This window comes from Hyperolius riggenbachi, chromosome 2 (genome assembly GCF_040937935.1).
Source record: "Hyperolius riggenbachi isolate aHypRig1 chromosome 2, aHypRig1.pri, whole genome shotgun sequence".
NCBI lineage: Eukaryota > Metazoa > Chordata > Amphibia > Anura > Hyperoliidae > Hyperolius > Hyperolius riggenbachi.
The window spans coordinates 143,863,733-143,881,735 of NC_090647.1; the positions used below are offsets into that span (position 1 = coordinate 143,863,733).

Below are 18,003 nucleotides of genomic sequence, written 5' to 3' on the forward strand. Positions count from 1 at the left end.
CTGGGCTACAGAGAAGCAGCAATGGACAGTTACTCAGTGGTCCAAAGTACTTTTTTCGGATGAAAGCAACTTTTGCATGTCATTCGGAAATCAAGGTGCCAGAGTCTGGAGGAAGACTGGGGAGAGGGAAATGCCAAAATGCCTGAAATCCAGTGTCAAGTACCCACAGTCAGTGATGGTCTGGGGTGCCATGTCAGCTGCTCGTGTTGGTCCACTGTGTTTTATCAAGGGCAGGGTCAATGCAGCTAGCTATCAGGAGATTTTGGAGCACTTCATGCTTCCATCTGCTGAAAAGCTTTATGGAGATGATTTCATTTTTCGGCACGACCTGGCACCTGCTCACAGTGCCAAAACCACTGGTAAATGGTTTACTGACCATGGTATTACTGTGCTCAATTGGCCTGACAACTCTCCTGGCCTGAACCCCATAGAGTCTGTGGGATATTGTTAAGAGAAAGTTGAGAGACGCAAGATCCAACACTCTGGATGAGCTTAAGGCCGCTATCGAAGCATCCTGGGCCTCCATAACACCTGAGCAGTGCCACAGGCTGATTGCCTCCATGCCACGCCGCATTGAAGCAGTCATTTCTGCAAAAGGATTCCCGACCCAAGTATTGAGTGCATAACTGAACATAATTATTTGAAGGTTGACTTTTTTTATTTTAAAAACACTTTTCTTTTATCGGTCGGATGAAATATGCTAATTTTTTGAAATAGGAAATTTGGATTTTCATGAGCTGTATGCCAAAATCATCAATATTAAAACAATAAAAGGCTTGAACTACTTCAGTTGTGTGTAATAAATCTAAAATATATGAAAGTCTAATGTTAATCAGTACATTACAGAAAATGATGAACTTTATCACAATATGCTAATTTTTTGAGAAGGACCTGTATTTGATCTTTTGTTTCTTATCTTTTGTACCTTGTGTATGTGTGTACTCTATGGAACTCCCTTCCAAAATCAGTACGAGAGGCTCCTTCTCTGGACAGCTTTAAAAAAAGGCTAAAAACTCACCTCTTTTCCCTAGTCTAAAGGCCCATACACATGTCGGATTTTTCCGAACGACGGGTCGTTTGAACGTCTCGTCGTTCAGTCGTCCGCACACGCCAAATCGGGCGTGTGTACAGACTGTTGTTCGGGTGATAAAGGCCCATACACACGTCGGATTTTTCCGAACGACGGGTCGTTTGAATGTCCCATTGTTCAGTCGTCCGCACGCCAAATCGGGCGTGTGTACAGACTGTCGTTCGGGTGATAAGACTGGTCTTGAGCGATCCGCCCGGTGGATCGCTCAAAATCAGTCTTATCACCCGAACGACAGTCTGTACACATGCCCAATTTGGCGTGCGGACGACGGGACGTTCAAACGACCCGAACGGAAAAATCCGACGTGTGTATGGGCCTTTTGAGACTGCATAATGCAGGGTTACAGCGCTTTGAGTCCCCAGGGAGAAAAGCGCTATATAAATATTATTGTTATTGTTACTTAATTGTCTGTATCCAGTTTGTGCAATTTATTTCCTTTATCCAGTGTATAGGCTGGTACAGACGCTAGAGTGGTCTCACCAAGGCCTCTGGTCAGGACTGTCGCTGCCATGCTTATTTTCCTGTGCCAAGTGTTTGTGTGTGTGTGTGCACACTTTCCTTATCTCCTGTGTCCAGAGCATGTGTGTTTGTGTGCCCTCCTTGTCTCCTCCTGTGTGCTGGTGTGTTTTCTCACGTCCTCTCCTCCTGTGCCTAGCACCTGTGATCTCCAGTGCCCACTGCAAAAGTTTACACATTGGGGGCAATTCATAACAGGCTGTGCGGTAACAAAAATCTGGTCTGGAAAATACCATATTCGGTATTTTAGACTTTTGTGTGCTAATTCATAAAAATGTTCACAGCTGCAATAGAAGTGCGGTGATTTATCGAAGTAAACTGTCGGTAACATTAGAAGAGTAGCTGCCTGAGTTGTTACATTGCTGTTCTCTGTGCAGAGACAGCATTCTAATATACAAGGCATCCCAACTTCCCTTTAAAAGTGCATGTTTTGTTATACTGCCTCTGCTTGCCCTGAATCTGCTCTGAATTTGTCTTAGTCTTTCTTTACAATTTATTCAATTGCCACAGCATAGAAGAACTTCAAGAAACTTTACACATGCCAGGCTTTGTGATGCTCATCTCCAGCTTAAAAACAGGAACCCAAGAGGTTAAACAACCACACACAGCCTAAGGTATTCAGTGGAAGCCTTGTTTGTTTCCGATCTCGCTGCTGCCTGGGGGGGGGGGGGGGGGGGAGATCTCACTGCTTCTGCTTGTGAGTCTCCATTCCCAGCACAGTCCCCCATAGACTTCACTCTCTTATCACCACTTCAAAGCAGGCGGTATTGTTACGTGCCATTACCGCCTGTTCTAATATTTATTGACATTTACTGACATGTGTTGAGGTAATTACCGCACAGGCCGGTAATTTACCTCACTGCTCGGTAATTTCAGCTTTTCATGCGGTAACAGCTTTTATGAATTTACATTTTCCTAAGTACTCTGTGAAGTCTGCTATTTCTACATTACCGAATGCGGTAATGCTTTATGAATCCTCCTGTGCCCAATGTGTTTTATAAACTCTCATTTCTTGAAGGAGGCCAGAGCAAGAGAACCCAAATAGCTAAGTGACAACTACAGACTGATTTAGAATTAAGCTTTAAAGTACACCTGAAGCAAAATATAAAAAGTCATTATAAAGAACATAATGTTTAACTCACTCACTCCTGAAAAGCTTCCTGCTATTTATTATCTTTAGGGCCCCTCACATTCCCTGTTGTTCTCCTTTTTTAGTATTCAACTGTGCCAGCGGGCACAGCGGTGGGGAGGCGGGTTGGACCCCCCCCCCCTTACCTGGGTGCCCTCTTCTATGCTCCCACTCCAGCTACTTTTGTTTAAAATTATTGCCTGCGGCGAGCGGGGAACACACTCCACTTCCTTGAGTTGCACCGATCGCCGCTTCACTTCCTACAATGCCGCCCTCTGTACTTCAGAAGGTGGCATTGCAAGAAGTGACACATCGAGCGGTGGCACAAGGCGGTGAGTGAGTTCCCCGCTCGCTGCAGGCAATGATTTTAACTAATGTAGCTGGAGGGGGAGTGCATAAGGGGGCACCCAGGTGAGGGAGGGGCGGTCCAACCCGCCTCCCCACCGCTGTGCCGGCTGTTCCCCTTGCTGGCTGCTACCCCCTCGTCTGTTTTTTTTTGTTTGTTTGTTTGTTTTGTATGCAAAGTAACCTGTGAAGAGGGAGATCCATGTTCCTATTGCCTTGCCCTACCCCTCCATGTATCCAGGGTCTGTGAAAATCCTGCAAATCTGGACCCTCTGTTCAGTTTTTCAAAGCGGATCCCCCGGATCACCCACGGATCTGTTTTTGAAGTGGGTGAAGACTGCCGCTATTGTTAACATTGGTATCCGTGGCTCCGGTTTTGGTCTGGGACCAAAAACGGAGCCACGATTACGTTTTTAAAACAAATGTGAACCAAGCCTAACTCCCTCAAAGGAAGAGTGCTGGCCAGATACCTCCACATGCCACCTAGTTTGACTTGTATGTAATAGATTTGGATGAAGGGAGTGTTTGTGTAACAGTTCAGAGCAGCTCTGAGGCAAGGAAACCGAGATTGCATGAGACGCAGAAAGCGTGTACAATGCATTCTACATAAATACACATTTGTATTTAAGTGTTATGAAGATAAAAAAAAAATCTTTTCAATTAAACTTGTGGATGATATTGTGTCTAATGCTAGGTACACACCATACAATTTTCTGGCAGATTTACCTGCCAGATCTATTATTTGCAACATGTCCGATCTGAATTTAGATTGATTTTTTGATTTTCCGATTGTTTTTTTATAGTTTTTGTTGATCGTTTAAAGATAAAAAAAGACTTTAAAAATTTATTGAAATTCAGATTGGACATGTTGATAATAATCGATCTGGCAGGTAAATCTGCCAAAAAATTGTATGGCGTGTACCTAGCATCAGGGCTCTTTAGATCACTGAAATAAAACTTGGACACTTGTGATAATTAATTTGCCAGGTGTGCCCAATTAAACGATAAACTTCTAAAGAAGGATGTTACACATTATTAGGCAGACCAAAGCTAACATTCCAGACGTGTACACCTGAGCAATGACTTTCAGCTGCCATCTTTGAAACCTATTATAAATAGCGGTGAATGTCAATGCATCTAAGCTGGCACATGTGCCTAATTGGTGTCTGACAGGGTGTCTCACAGTAACTGGGTTTGAACACTGCAATAGACATCTAGAGTGGGACATTATTGTGCCTGATATGCAACTGCATTTTCACTTGCAAATCACAAGACATTTGAACCAGTTTCACATGAGAGGCTGAATTGCATCCTTGTGGGGCAGTTCAGGCTGCCGACCATTAGTGCCATTTGTGTGCAAGTAAAATGCAGCCGAATGGCAGCGTTTGTAACATCACATGTGATGGTGTGAACTGAGCCTAAGGTCCTGTTCACGCCACGTCCACTGCCCTGCAGTTTGAAAGATTGGATAACAGAAATGGACAAAATCAAAGACTGAAATGATTTTCTGTTGGCAAGTTCACATACATCTATTCTGTTCTCATCTGTTGCATTCCACTGTGGAAAAGCTTTGCCGCATGCATTTTTCCAGGCAGGGGGACAGAATTGAAAGGTGGTGGTAATACAGGGAAAAGCGATTAGTGAATTTTAATACCTTCTCTATACGTAGTGCAAGAGCAGCATAGCAGCCAGCTTATCTTAAAAATGTCCATTAGGCAATTCTTCAATGTTTAGGAAAATAATTGTGACACTGTCCACCTAAATAATAAAATAAGCTCCTTGCCCAGACCATCTCTAGCACGATAGTGCACAGACCTTTAATTCTAACCTTTGCGCAGGTTCATCATCATGTAACATTAAAACTGTCAACACCGGTTCATTAATACGGACAGAAAATGCATTTCAACACAGATATAAACAGAGGACCGAAACTGAAACCAAGGGGTTACATTAAAATGAATATAGTAATGCTCTGGCTTTGTGTGAACCCCGCAAGACAATGCGTTAGGATAAGAGAATCTGTTGCAATACAGATTTGTGTATGTGCCTTTTGAGTAGAATTTTCATTTGCAAATCAAAACACTTTTGAACCAAAAAGCTTCTGTCTAGGTGCCATAAGGCCTCTTTCACGTGGGAGGCCGAGTTGTTTGCTTGTGGGACAGTTCAGGCTGCTGACCACTTGCGTAGTTTGTGTGCAAGTAAAATGCAGCCGAATGGCAGCATTTGTAACAACACACTTGTCAGTGCTCGGCAGATGGTGAAACCGCGACATGTAACTAAGCTGGGAGATTTGCTCATATTAAAGGACTGTGGCAGAGTGCATACAGACTGGGGTCTAGGGAGCAGCACTCTGAAGGTAAGGCCTTCTAAAGCAGGTAAAAAGGGCGCAAAGGGCACCACCACATCCGGTGATGTTAAAAGCTGCAATGTTAAAAGCTGCGATTAGTGGCTATAAATGGTAATTTGGGCACCTGAAGTTTATATCTGCTATTTACAGTTTTTTATAGGGTTTGATTCACTTAACAGTGATATTACCATGCGGATACACAGCACACGGCAATATTACCCTTACTAACGCCAGTAAGTACCCGGAGTTGCGCTATCAGTGCAGGCTCGCGGTAGTCTAGTAGCATGAGTGTTGGTACGGTAACGCGCGTAATTATCATGCGTTACCTTTAGTTACCCTTGTTACCGTAGTAACTGTCCTGCTATTTGAGTACCACAAGTCACTTGCGGTACTTATTAATGTTAGTAAAGGTTATGTTGCCGTGTGCTGTGTGTGCATGGTAATACCGCTATTAAGTGAATCAACCCCATAGCCACCTATAGCTGCTATTTAGACATTTACAGCGGTTAAATTGTGGCTTTTAACATATGGGTTAGGGTCATAAGGCGGGGGACTGTAGTGTTTAGGAGTGGTGAGGTTAAGCACCACCATGGTTGGGGGGGGGGGGGGGGGGGGGGGGGGGTGGGGGTCCGCAGGGTTAGGTATTGGTAGAGGGAGGGATCTGTAAGGTTAGAGTTGGATTAGGTCATAGTAAAATATCGGTAAAGATTACTGATCTTATCATAATTTAGTAGAATATCTGTAATTTTACCAGTATTCTAGCAGCTGCTATCTCCGTGCCGTTTTACCTGCCACCTTTATCACATGTATGTAATGCCATCTCTTTCTCCCCCCCCCCCCAACTGCCTGCATCATTTATGAACCTTCCTCAGGGGGAGTTTCTTTCATAGATTTTTAAAAGCAGTACCTTTTAACCATTTCTATGCCTTCTGCAGTTGATAGCTCGTTACTTCAAACCTTGCTTGATGCTAGGAGCAGGGCTGTGGGGTCAGAGCAATTTTGGGTACCTGGAGTTGGAGACAGTGGTTTCAATAAACTGAGGAGTCGGAATCGGATGATTTTTGAACCAAATCCATAGCCTTTGTAAGAAATAGACTAAGGAGTCGGATCAATTTTGGGTACCTGGAGTCTGAGTCGGTGGTTTCATAAACTGAGGAGACTGAGTCGAATGATTTTTGTACTGACTCCACAGCCCTGGTTAGGAGGTTCCTGTAACTGCAATATGTCTTAGCTGTTCCCTGTTACAAACAGCTCTGTTGTACAAATATGTCCTTCCTGGAAACTTTCAATGAATAAACAGTCAACCCCATATTGACCATTGATACGCTTTGTCTACCTAGAAGTGCAACAGAAAGTGTCATATCTTTCAATGGATTGGTTTTCATTTACAACGGAGAAGAGCTTTACATAACTGACTTGATTTGACCAAATTACCGTAATTTTTTTGTCCCTTTATTAGAGATTAAAGAAATCCATTTTACTGTGACTTGATTGACTCTTGAAGGCAGGAACATGTTTTTTGTTCTGAATCTGCACGGCAATTGTGGTTCTTTCACGCACAGATTACTATATTAAAACTGCAGAATTTGAAAAGGATACACCTGGAGAAGGGCTCTGTCCAAAACATGTGGTGTTTTTCCAGTGCGCCTAATACAGCAACTTGATTTTTATTTCTGTTAATGCAATGGAGACCGTGGCGTAGCAATGGGGGGGGGGGGGGGGGGGGGGGGGGGGGGGGGGGGGGGGGGGGGGGGGGGGGTGGGGGGGGGGGGGGCGTGCAGTCTTCAACCGCTTTATTTCCCCACACAGGAAAGCAGAATTATTTTTATTTGCAAAACAAGAGAAGCACATAGCATAAATGTCAGTAAACTTCATAGATTTCCCATATATTTTTATAGAGCCTGCAATTTCTACCTTGCAACATCTCCAAAAATCCCGCCCCTTTCTGACCCCCAGACACTACCAAGCTTCTCATCCATGCCCTTCATCATCTCCCGTCTTGACTATTGCAATGCCCTACTGTCTAGCCTTCCCTTAAAACGCATTGCACCTCTTCAATCAGTCATGAATGCAGCAGCTGGACTCATCTAGTCTTCCCACCGCTCTGCTTTCACTTCTTACCTCTACGAAGGGATACTGGCTCCCTATCTGCTTCATGATCAGTTTAAGATTTTATGACTGGCCTACAAATCTGTGCACAAGACCTGCCCCACTCTACATCTCTGGACACACACTCACACACTCTCACACTCACACACACTCCGCCCCCCCCCACCTGCCCCATCTGGTCCACCTATGATGTCCACCTGAACTTCCCATGCGTTTCTCACTCCCATGCATGATTACAGGACTTCTCAAGAGCCGCCCTCACCCTATGGATATCCCTCCCACCCTCCTCAAAACTCGCCCCTTCCTTTGACACCTTCAAGCAAGCTTTCAAAACACACTTCTTTAAAATGGCCTACCCCAACCCCCCCCCCCCCCCCCCATCTACTACACTGTAACGCTTTCAGCTGCACACCTTTTCCACAGCCCTACCTTATGTGTCCCTCCCCACCGTTTAGATTGTCAGCCTTTGGCAGTGTCTTCCCTCCATCCTTAGTGTGTCCTCCTTGATCTTGCAACCCAGCTAAGACACCCTTCCCATGGACTAAGGCCACATACACACATCAGACCATAGTCTTTTGAAAATGAAAGATCACAGACCAATTTTACCCCCTTCCATGTAGTATGAGAGCCATACATACACAGTCTTTTCTATAGAGCTGAACTCCCCATCAGAAAAAAATCTTTGCAAGCTGCTGCACACACAGATGCTGTACAGACAAAAAAGATCAGTATCTGCAAAAGATCTGTTCCTGCCAAAGATCCGTTCCTGCAAATTGCATTCATAGTCTATGAGATCTGCAGATCATCATACACACCTTGTTTAACTGACATTCATCTGCAGATCAGACAATCATCTGCAGATCTGAAAATCCATCCTGGTGGATCTGATCTGCAGATGAATGTCTCTTAAACAAGGTGTGTATGATGATCTGCAGATCTCATAGACTATAAATGCATTTTGCAGAAACGGATCTTTTGCAGGAACAGATCTTTTGCAGATACTGATCTTTTGAATGTCTACAGCATCTGTGTGTGCAGCATCTTGCAAAGATTTCTGGCTGATGGGAGTTCAGCTCCATAGAATAGACCTGTGTATGTATGGCTCTCATATTACATGGAAGGTGGTAAAATTGGTCTGTGATCTTTCATTTTCCAAAGACTATGGTCTGATATGTGTATGAGCCTAAACTCTGACTTGAATTGCTGGGTCTCTGTAAAATCACATGATCATGCATCTTATACCTTGTTTGCATACATAACCTTGTGCTATGTTGTATAACCCGTGTGCTACCTCTCTGTCTGTGACCCTTGTTTACATTGTATGTATGCTTATTTAATGTCCAGCACTGCATAATATGTTGACACTTTATAATAATACCTGGAACACCATTTCCTGTGTCCCGAAGCCTGTTTCCATGGTAAATACTTTTTGTATTCTTCCTTGGTGAGCTCCCATATAGAGCTGACTTCTCCATGAAAAACAAAACAGTCCAAAAATCACAATCGCTCCCAAAATGACAGTTGCTGAAAAACGACTTCCTCTTTCTCCCCTTTGGAGATAAGGGACTTGCAGGTTCAAACAGGTACAATTACTGACTGTGTAATCATTTATTTATTGGGGGTGAAATGATTTATATACAGTTTAACCAATGTAGAATACATGTTTTGTTTATCATTTGATAAAGAGTTTAATCACATTAACTGTGGATTTTTAATTTTTTTTATACTTTTTTTTTTTTATACTTTTTTTTTTTTTTTTTTTACTGTAGTTTCTGCATGTATTCTTTAGGCATGTTGATTGGGTTGTAGTACGTTAATGTTTCACTTGTTGTGCTACAAAGTGTACACCACATACCTGTATGTGTCTTAGTTGCATGAAGAGTTCTGTCTTCTTGGAGGACAGGATGAATTTCAACACATTCTAAAAATCCTGTTTGCTCTCACTTCGGCAGTCGCATATATGTGGCGCAACAATGTTGTCTGGCTTTAGCTGGAATAAAAGACAGATCTAATCAGCAGCATTTTCCATGCTACTGTTGTGTGTTGTTCTCTCTCTTCTGAGTGATGTGTACCAACCTCCAGGGAGCTCTGTGCTAGGCTGGTGGCCTAATGTCCGATATGCTCTGCAGGCAGGCATGAGGCACTGATATCCTCAGCTTCAGAAAGCATTGCTAATTGCAATGTGAGTGCTTCTCATCTAGGCTGCATAAGGCAGAAACTTTAAGACTGATGTACCTGCTCTCATTTCCTATATTAGACAGGAACTGCAAGAAAAATATACTTTGGCTGGGATAGTGTCATAGGAAACCAGGATTCAGAGCAATTGTGATTGAAGGAATGCTGGGGAAAAAAATCACATTCCTTCAAATTGCAACGAAAAACTGCTTTGGAAATGTTTTAAAAGACCACTCCAGTGAAAAAAAGTAAGCATGTATAATCTGACAGAACCGAAAGGTTTTGGACTGGTCCATCACCTCATAGGGGATTCTCAGGGTTTTCTTTGTTTTCAAAAGCATTCCCTGAACAGTAGTTGCTAAGTCTAACTGCTGTTAGGGAGGCTGGCTGGTATCTTACTATTTTGCCAGTTAGACTTAGCAACTGGTGTTCAGGAGATGCTTTTAAGAACAAAGAAATCCCTGAGAATCCCCCATTAGGAGATGCACTAGTCCACAACCTGTTGGTTCTGTCTGCTTGCTTTTTTCCCTGGAGTGGTTCTTTAACAAATCACAAACTCTTACTATTTGCAATATGCTTGTGGGTCCTGGCCCTTATACTCAGCATAGGCCCCCAGGGAGAGCAGTATTCGAGGGAGAGCAGTATTAGCAGGGATGGGGACGTCACCAGCTATAGGCCCTCCCACAAATCTACTGCTGCACCTCCTTCCCTCCCTTCAATCGACAAGCAAAATAATGGCATGTTTTCCAATGGGCCTTTTCCTATATTTCCTGTTGCAATCCACTGTACATTTGTGATGGATGTTTTCCAGTGGCCCATTTGCAATTCCCCTTTTCTCCTGAGTTTTCTCCCAGGTGATGTTTTTACATCTTGTCAATAAATACCACCACCACCAAGCAAGAAAATACCCAGCATATTTTGATAGTCCTTCTTTGCCTACTTCTTGGCACTTTTTCAGTTGCAAAGTGCTGTAAAATAATTTTAAATGCAAGATGAAAAATTATCTCTGAAATTTTTAATAGTAAATGCATGTGTTTACATGACACTTGACATTCACAATAGTACCAACACCCCTTCATGATTAAAATACTCCAAACTGATACATTGGTCAGTATTACATGATCACAATACCACACTGCCCAAAGCATGCAACCACATTTCAAGCTGATATCTGATTGGGATCCATCAAACTCTATGCAGTGGTTTTGTGCTGCCTAATACAGAACACTACTGCTTTGTCACTTATCCTGCCCCAAAGACTGAAATATTTCCTACCACTTTCCCATCTGATTCTTCCCTCGAGATCAACTGAAAGATAAGCATTTTTTTTTTTTTTTTTTTTTTTTTTTTTTTTTTGTGGCCAGTTAAATATTTGCACAACATAATAACCATATCATAATAGTATGATTATGGTAGAACTCCAGTCATCATATGATGGCGCCCACCTCCTCCTCCTAACTTTCTGTTTGCCTGTGATGTCATGTGTGAGTGCATTCCTCTGCCCTACTCTTCCAGCTGCCGCACCTCTTCTGCACCAGTCCCACAACTACTCAATTCCCCCAGAATCCTCTGTTGTCTTATGAAAGAAAGCAGGTGAGGCCACCACAACAGGAAGGCAGAGTGTTAAGGAGGAGGGGTGTAGGATTGAGTGATAAATTGGCGTCCTTTAGCTGAACAGACGGGAGATGGCTACAGGTTAGATTATGACCACTAGCTGTCACTCTTGTATAAGGTGTATGTGCCTAGTAACATCTAGTTTTCCATTTTCACTGCTGGCATATCTATCTCTAGTACATAAAATCCCATTGCTGGTTCTGTAAGAACGTAGGCAAACACTATTAATGTACATGTTGTCGGGCAGCACGGTGGCATAGTGTTTAGCACTCTTGCCTTGCAGCGCTGAGTCCCCGGTTTGAGTCCCAGCCAGGTCAACATCTGCAAGGAGTTTGTATGTTCTTCCTCTGTCTGCATGGGTTTTCTCCGGGCACTCCGGTTTCCTCCCACATCCCCACAAAAACATACAGATAGGTTAATTGACTCCCCCCTAAATTGGCCCTAGACTGCAACACATACATTACACAATACAAACCTAGACATAGGACTATGGTAAGGATTAGATTGTGAGCTCCTCTAAGGGACAGTTAGTGACAAGACTATATACTCTGTACAGTGCTGCGGAAGATGTCTGCTCTATATAAATACTAAATAATAATGTTGATATTCATAGTTTAACTAATCCTCCACTATTCAGCAGTAGATTATAGAATTCATCTTTGATTTAGAATACCTTTTCAGCACTTTGCAGTGTAAAAGGTATCAAAATGTAGGTGAATAAGAACTATCAATTTACTTTGTGTTTCTTTTTTGCTTGCTGGTGGTTTAAAAGTCATTTTATTGACATGTTTAAATATATCACATTCTGTCTGATATTGAAGACGCTGCAAGCGTTTAGTTGTTTTTTTAATAAAACAGCTGTTAGCTGTTTGGGCCTGTTATTTATAACACGTGACATTGCATATGTTAAATAAGGATGCAAGGAAAAAGGGGCATAGTGGTTTGCGCACTCGCCTTGCAGCGCTGGTTCCCTGGTTTGAATCCCAGCCAGGGCACTATCTGCACGGAGTTTGTATGTTCTCCTTGCATCTGCGTTGGTTTCCTCTGGGCACTGTGGTTTCCGCATCCCCAAAACATACAGATAAGTTTAATTGGCTTCTCCCTACAATTGACCCTAGGCTACGATACATACACTATGCAATACATATAGATATGACTATGGTAGGGCTTAGATTGTGAGCTCCTCTGAGGGACAGTTAGTGACTAGACTGTATATACTCTGTACAGTGCTGCAGAAGATGTCGGCGCTATATAAATGCATAATAAATGCAAACTTTTTGTGTTACACGATGCGGTACAAAGCCATGAAGCCTCAGATATGCATGGCTGACACCTAATGCACCTCCATGGACCATAATTCTCAATGTTAATTTATATAGCACTGACATTTTATGCTGAACAATTTGTATCTCTACCTGTCCTTGAGATGGACTCAGGGCTGGTTCATACTTAAGTGATTTTCAGCGCTTTGCTGATCACCGGGGATCAGCAAACCGCTACTGCTAATGTAACCCTATGGGATCATTCTCACTGCAGCATTTGTGATCTATATAAATCACAAATGCACTGTGTGCATCACTTTTTCTTTTTTTTTTTTTCTTTAAATAAAATCTGAAAGATTGGGATCTCTTTGTGCTAAGAAATTGTACCTGGAGTCTGGCTTTAACTTGGCAGATGCCATTTTTCTATGATTTTGGTCACCTGACTTTGATGTTAGCCATCACCGATTTGCAATGCATAGCTTGAGAAATAAATCATTCTATGGTCACAGGACTTGTGCCAGTTCGGTGTGTATAATAAAATGCCTTTGATTTTGAATTTGTGTTAATCCATTTGACTTTCTTGACCCAAAGCACATGCAAAAGCTAAGAAGCTGGAGGTAACAGGTTGGCTGGTCATGCACAGATTGCCACTAAATCCCCGGCTTTATTGGTGGTGATCATTTTGTAGAAATGAAAGTACAACCCATGTGATGCTGGCCCTGGTCACAGGACGAGATGGATTAACTTCTCCAAGCATCCTTTTGTTTCTGTTTTGGCAGCAGTGGAGGAATGTGGGAGTGGCACCTTCCCTGGTCTTTTGTCAGAAACACCATACACTGTGCTAATGCTGTGGTAATGGGCTTATAGGGTGCTAATGGGCATCTTAATGCTCTTGTAAAAACCTAATCAGACCCTATTAAAAGTATTAAAGAATAACCAAGTGTGCCATACTGTAGAGGGAATATGGTTTGAACTGCTGCATACCTCCAAACATTTTGAGATACGAAAGAGGGACACTTAACCACACCCCTGCCACACCCCTAGTCTTGAATCTTATAAAAATATTTCATATGAAAAATATGTTTTATAATGCAAATCACTCTGGTCCTTTATGTCCTGGTTCATTTACCATCATATTAACATTTGAAAATAAGAAATAAATCAATTAAAAGGATGGGAATAAAGTTTAGAGTCAATTAAATACATTTTTCAGGAGAAAAATACATGTATTTACATAGATCTGCACAACAATCCTAAAAGAGGGACAAATGAGGAAGAAAGAGGGACTGAGGTACAGGGTTCCCATAAAGGGACTGTCCCTCTAAAAGAGGGACAGTTGGGAGCTATGCTGCTGAACTGGAAACCTAATGGTGCCTACACACACATACATGCCATAATTCATCATGTATACCTGAGGTGACCCTGATCATGCACTCTGTGTAATGAGACATGTAACATTTATTTCAGGGTTTTCTCCTGGCAGACTCAAAGCCTTTCAGAGTTGAAGCCAGTTAGGGCGGAGTTCCCCAACCCTGTCCTCAAGGCCCACTGAGGGCCCATTCACATCTAAAAATGCAAAACACTAGCGCTCAGCAATTAGCGCGGTAAAATCACTGGACACTTCCACTATTCAGAGAGATCGCACTCAGCGCTTTATCAAGCACTGTACTGCGATCGCAGCAAAATGCTGCAGGGAACACATTTTGCGTTTGGCGCTTCTTGCAAAACGCCCGCAATTAGCGCCAATCGCGGCAGTGAGAACACTGCCATAGGGTACTATAGCACTAGCGCTTTAGCGATTAGCGGGAGTCGCCCGCTAATCGTTCTAATGTGAATGGGACCCAGCAGTACATGCTTTACAGGAAACCACAAACATGCACAGGTGGAGTAATTAGTGTCTAAGCAGAGCTGATTATCTACCTCTGTGGCTTTATGCGAAACATGCAGTATTGGTGGGCCTTGAGGACAGGGTTGGGGAACTCTGAGTTAGTGCACTTTCCACAGGCAACCAGGAGTGTTAAAAAGCCTTGCCCAAAGACTCCTTACTGTTTTATGTACTGGCGTGAGTTGGGATTCGATCCCTGGTCAGAGCTTACTGATAATAGAGCTGAGCTTAATACTCAGTGACTAGTATTTGCTGCCACGTGACAGTTATCCTGGATGTAAACCATCTATACCACCAAGCTAATATTAACCATTGTAAATATTGTTTAGTGCATCTCTCCTTGCATTTATTGTAGTATTTATAAAATCATGAGGGTTCTCTCACACCAAACATCGAAAATCGTAAATGCATTCAGTATGAATGCATTCCCACAAGTCCAATTGTAAGTTTATTGTACTTGCGTTTTGAAAATCACAAGCTTTTTCAAAAACAAAACTGAACGCAGTCGGTGTGAAAGTGATCCAGACCGCTTAGGCCTGAAAGCAGACAAGTGTGCTCCCAGCCTGTTTTCTGCACAGGAAAACAGAACCAAAGTTAATGAATGGGCTAGCGTTCCCCAACCCTGTCATCAAGGCCCACCAACAGTGCATGTTTTGCGGAAGTCCACACAGGTAGTTTATCGGCTCTACTGAGACACTAATCACCTCATGTGCATGTTTGTAGTCTCCTGCAAAACATGTACTGTTGGTGGGCCTTGAGGACAGGGTTGGGGAGCTCTGGGCTAGTGTACACTTGAATGCTTTTTTTCCCGTGTAGAAAAAAACTGACAGCAGTTTGTATTTTGCATTAACTTTTTTTTTTTTTTGTGCGTTATTTTTCCCTTTAACTTTCTATTCTTGGCTATAAAATGCCATGGCTTCGCAAGCAAGAATGTACATTTCTGTAGTGAAATTGGTTCTGCCATACACATTACGTCTGCTAGGTTGTGATGTCCTCTGATTATACACTTGGGAACAGGCAATGTAGCTATTATAATAATAATCCTAACGTTTGTATAGGGCTTTTCTCCTGTTGGACTCAAAGCACTCAACAGCTGCAGCCACTGGGACATGCTCAAGAGGCCACGCTGCAGTGTTAAGAAGTCGTGCCCAAGGACTCCTTACTGAATAGGTACTGACCCTAGCCAGGATTCACACCCTGGACTCCCATGTCAAAAGCAGGGCACTTAAAGCGGACCCAAACCAAACATTTTTTTCATTAAAAATATTTAGTTGCACCACTCTGACACATACAAAGATAAATAAAAACTCCTTCAAACCTATGTTCATTTCAGTGCATGCTTTTCACCCTTCTCTTTTCATAGCTAGAATTATACTGGGGGCAGCCATTAGCAATTCCTCCATTGCCGGACACCATCTACTCCACCAGTTTGCCGGAAAAATCCCGGTTTTTGAAAGGAAGGGAGGGGTTCCTCCAATAAATGTAAAATATTTTATATTTGTCATCATGCAGCTGAAAAAAGGCTGCTATTTATTATTATAATTTAGAAAATAGATTTTATTTTTGAAATCTTGTATTTTTAATTTGGGTCCACTTTAACTAGTACACTATTCAGCTATTAGAGGAGAAAATCTCTCTCTGTTGTGTGGACTTCACTGATTTAGGTCATGGACCAATTCAAAAAGTTGTAAAAACTGCAATATTTTTAATAAGTCTGTGTTTCCACCTTGTGTGAAGTCATCCATGATGGGCATATGTTTTAGATGTAATCCAGTATTTTTCTGTTGCTTGTAGATTCTGTCTGTCTGAACACCAGCTGCCTGTCTCCAGCACAGCCCCTAGAGGGTGCCACTGAGTCCTCCATCCTCTGGAGCAGTCCCTTGTCGCTGATTCCAGGAAATGGCTGGAAGAGGAGCAGCGAGGCCGAATGGTCAGTCACAGGCCAGTAAGATCTGCCAGTTCAAGCTGGTATTACTGGGAGAATCTGCTGTGGGCAAATCCAGTCTGGTCCTGCGCTTCGTGAAAGGACAGTTTCACGAATTCCAAGAAAGCACAATCGGAGGTAAGTGGGAAGAGAGGATCATAAGAAAGTAAATATTCCATCCTAGAAAATGTATGTAAGAATCGCCTTTATTCACCAAGTACGTCGAATGACTTACCGGGAAATATTTGTGGTACACGTGGCAATTGCAAAAGTACATAAGACAGAAATAGCAATTACAACATAAAAATGAGAAATGTCATTGATACAGGCAGGAGAAACATACATTCAGAGCAAGGGGACAAGCAAGAACTCTTGAGGCCCCATTCACACTTAAAAGCGCAAAACGCCGTATTTTTCCACGATTTCACAAGGAAAAATCACTGGACACTGCAGCGATTTTTTTTTTTTTTTTTTTTTTTTTTTTTTTTTTTTTTTTTTTTTTTTTTTTTTTTTTACGTGATCGCATTTAGCGCTTCTATAGCACTGAAGCGCGATTGCTGGGAAATCGCCAGTAAATGGTGCAGGCTACACGTTTGCCTTTGGCGACTTGCGTTAATCGCTGGTGATTAATGCAAATCGCCTAAGTAAGAACCGGCCCATAGGGTTTTATTGCACTAGCGCTTTAAAAAGCACTAGCGTTTGAGCGTTTTGCCAAAATCGCCCGCAAAACGCTGTAGTGTGAATGGGGCCTAACAGCTAGGGTGTGGGGCAAGTTATTCACAGAGTGCTTGGAAGTTCAGGATGGTTGACCAGGGAAATAATGCTGACCCAGGGACTAGCGTCCCGCAGTCAGGCTGACCTGGGAGGGGGGGACTGTAGTTCAGTGGGGGAAGAAGGTGCACCTGCGTCTGGTGGTTCTGGAGCCTGGAGGGCATGTCTTTGAAACGGCGACCCTTTGGGAGGAGCTCAAAAAATCGACTGCTTGGGTGGGAGGGGTCGTGCGAAAGCCTGCTGGCTCTTGTCTTCATTCTGGCAGTGTGGAGCAGGTTTTCTGAAGTCCATGATCAGTTCAACAGTCTTTGCCGCGTTAAAGAGACACTGAAGCGAAAAAAAATGATGATATTATGATTTGTATGTGTAGCACAGCTAAGAAATAAAACATTAAGATCAGATACATCAGTGATATTGTTTCCAGTACAGGAAGAGTTGAGAAACTCCAGTTGTTATCTCTATGCAAACAATCCATTAAGCTCTCCGACTAAGTAAAGGTGCCCATACACTCGTCAGATTGGCAGCAGATAGATAAGAAATGCATCTGATGATCTATCTGATGCGTTTTTAGAACATTTTTCACCAGGATAGAATTCCAATAGATTTCAGTTTGAAATCTATTGAAATTCGATCTGATGGCATTTTTTTGCCATCAGATTTCCATTAAGGCCAATGCAAACTGATAAGCAATCTCATCAGATCGACCTAAATCTTCCACCCAGCCAGTTCGCTGGAAATCCATCGAAATCGATCGAAATCGGCCATCGATCGGTCGATTGGCCAACCGATTTGCGATCGATCGGGATCGGTCGGCCAAAAAATCGGCTGAGTGTATG

General features: G+C 42.8%; 1 protein-coding gene across 4 annotated transcripts in view; it reads left to right on the forward strand.

Annotated features, from left to right (window-relative positions):
• Positions 1-18,003, forward strand: part of RAB5B (RAB5B, member RAS oncogene family) — a 62,062-nt gene that overhangs the window by 2,527 nt on the left and 41,532 nt on the right. For 3 of the 4 annotated variants that reach the window (XM_068267600.1, XM_068267599.1, XM_068267603.1), the window contains exon 2: positions 16,267-16,534. In XM_068267600.1, coding sequence (XP_068123701.1) covers positions 16,372-16,534 — 163 coding nt within the window. In that variant the 5' untranslated portion in view covers positions 16,267-16,371. Of the gene's footprint in view, positions 1-2,116; positions 2,221-16,266; positions 16,535-18,003 lie in introns of all 4 variants that reach the window. The other variant, XM_068267601.1, reaches the window with a different exon arrangement.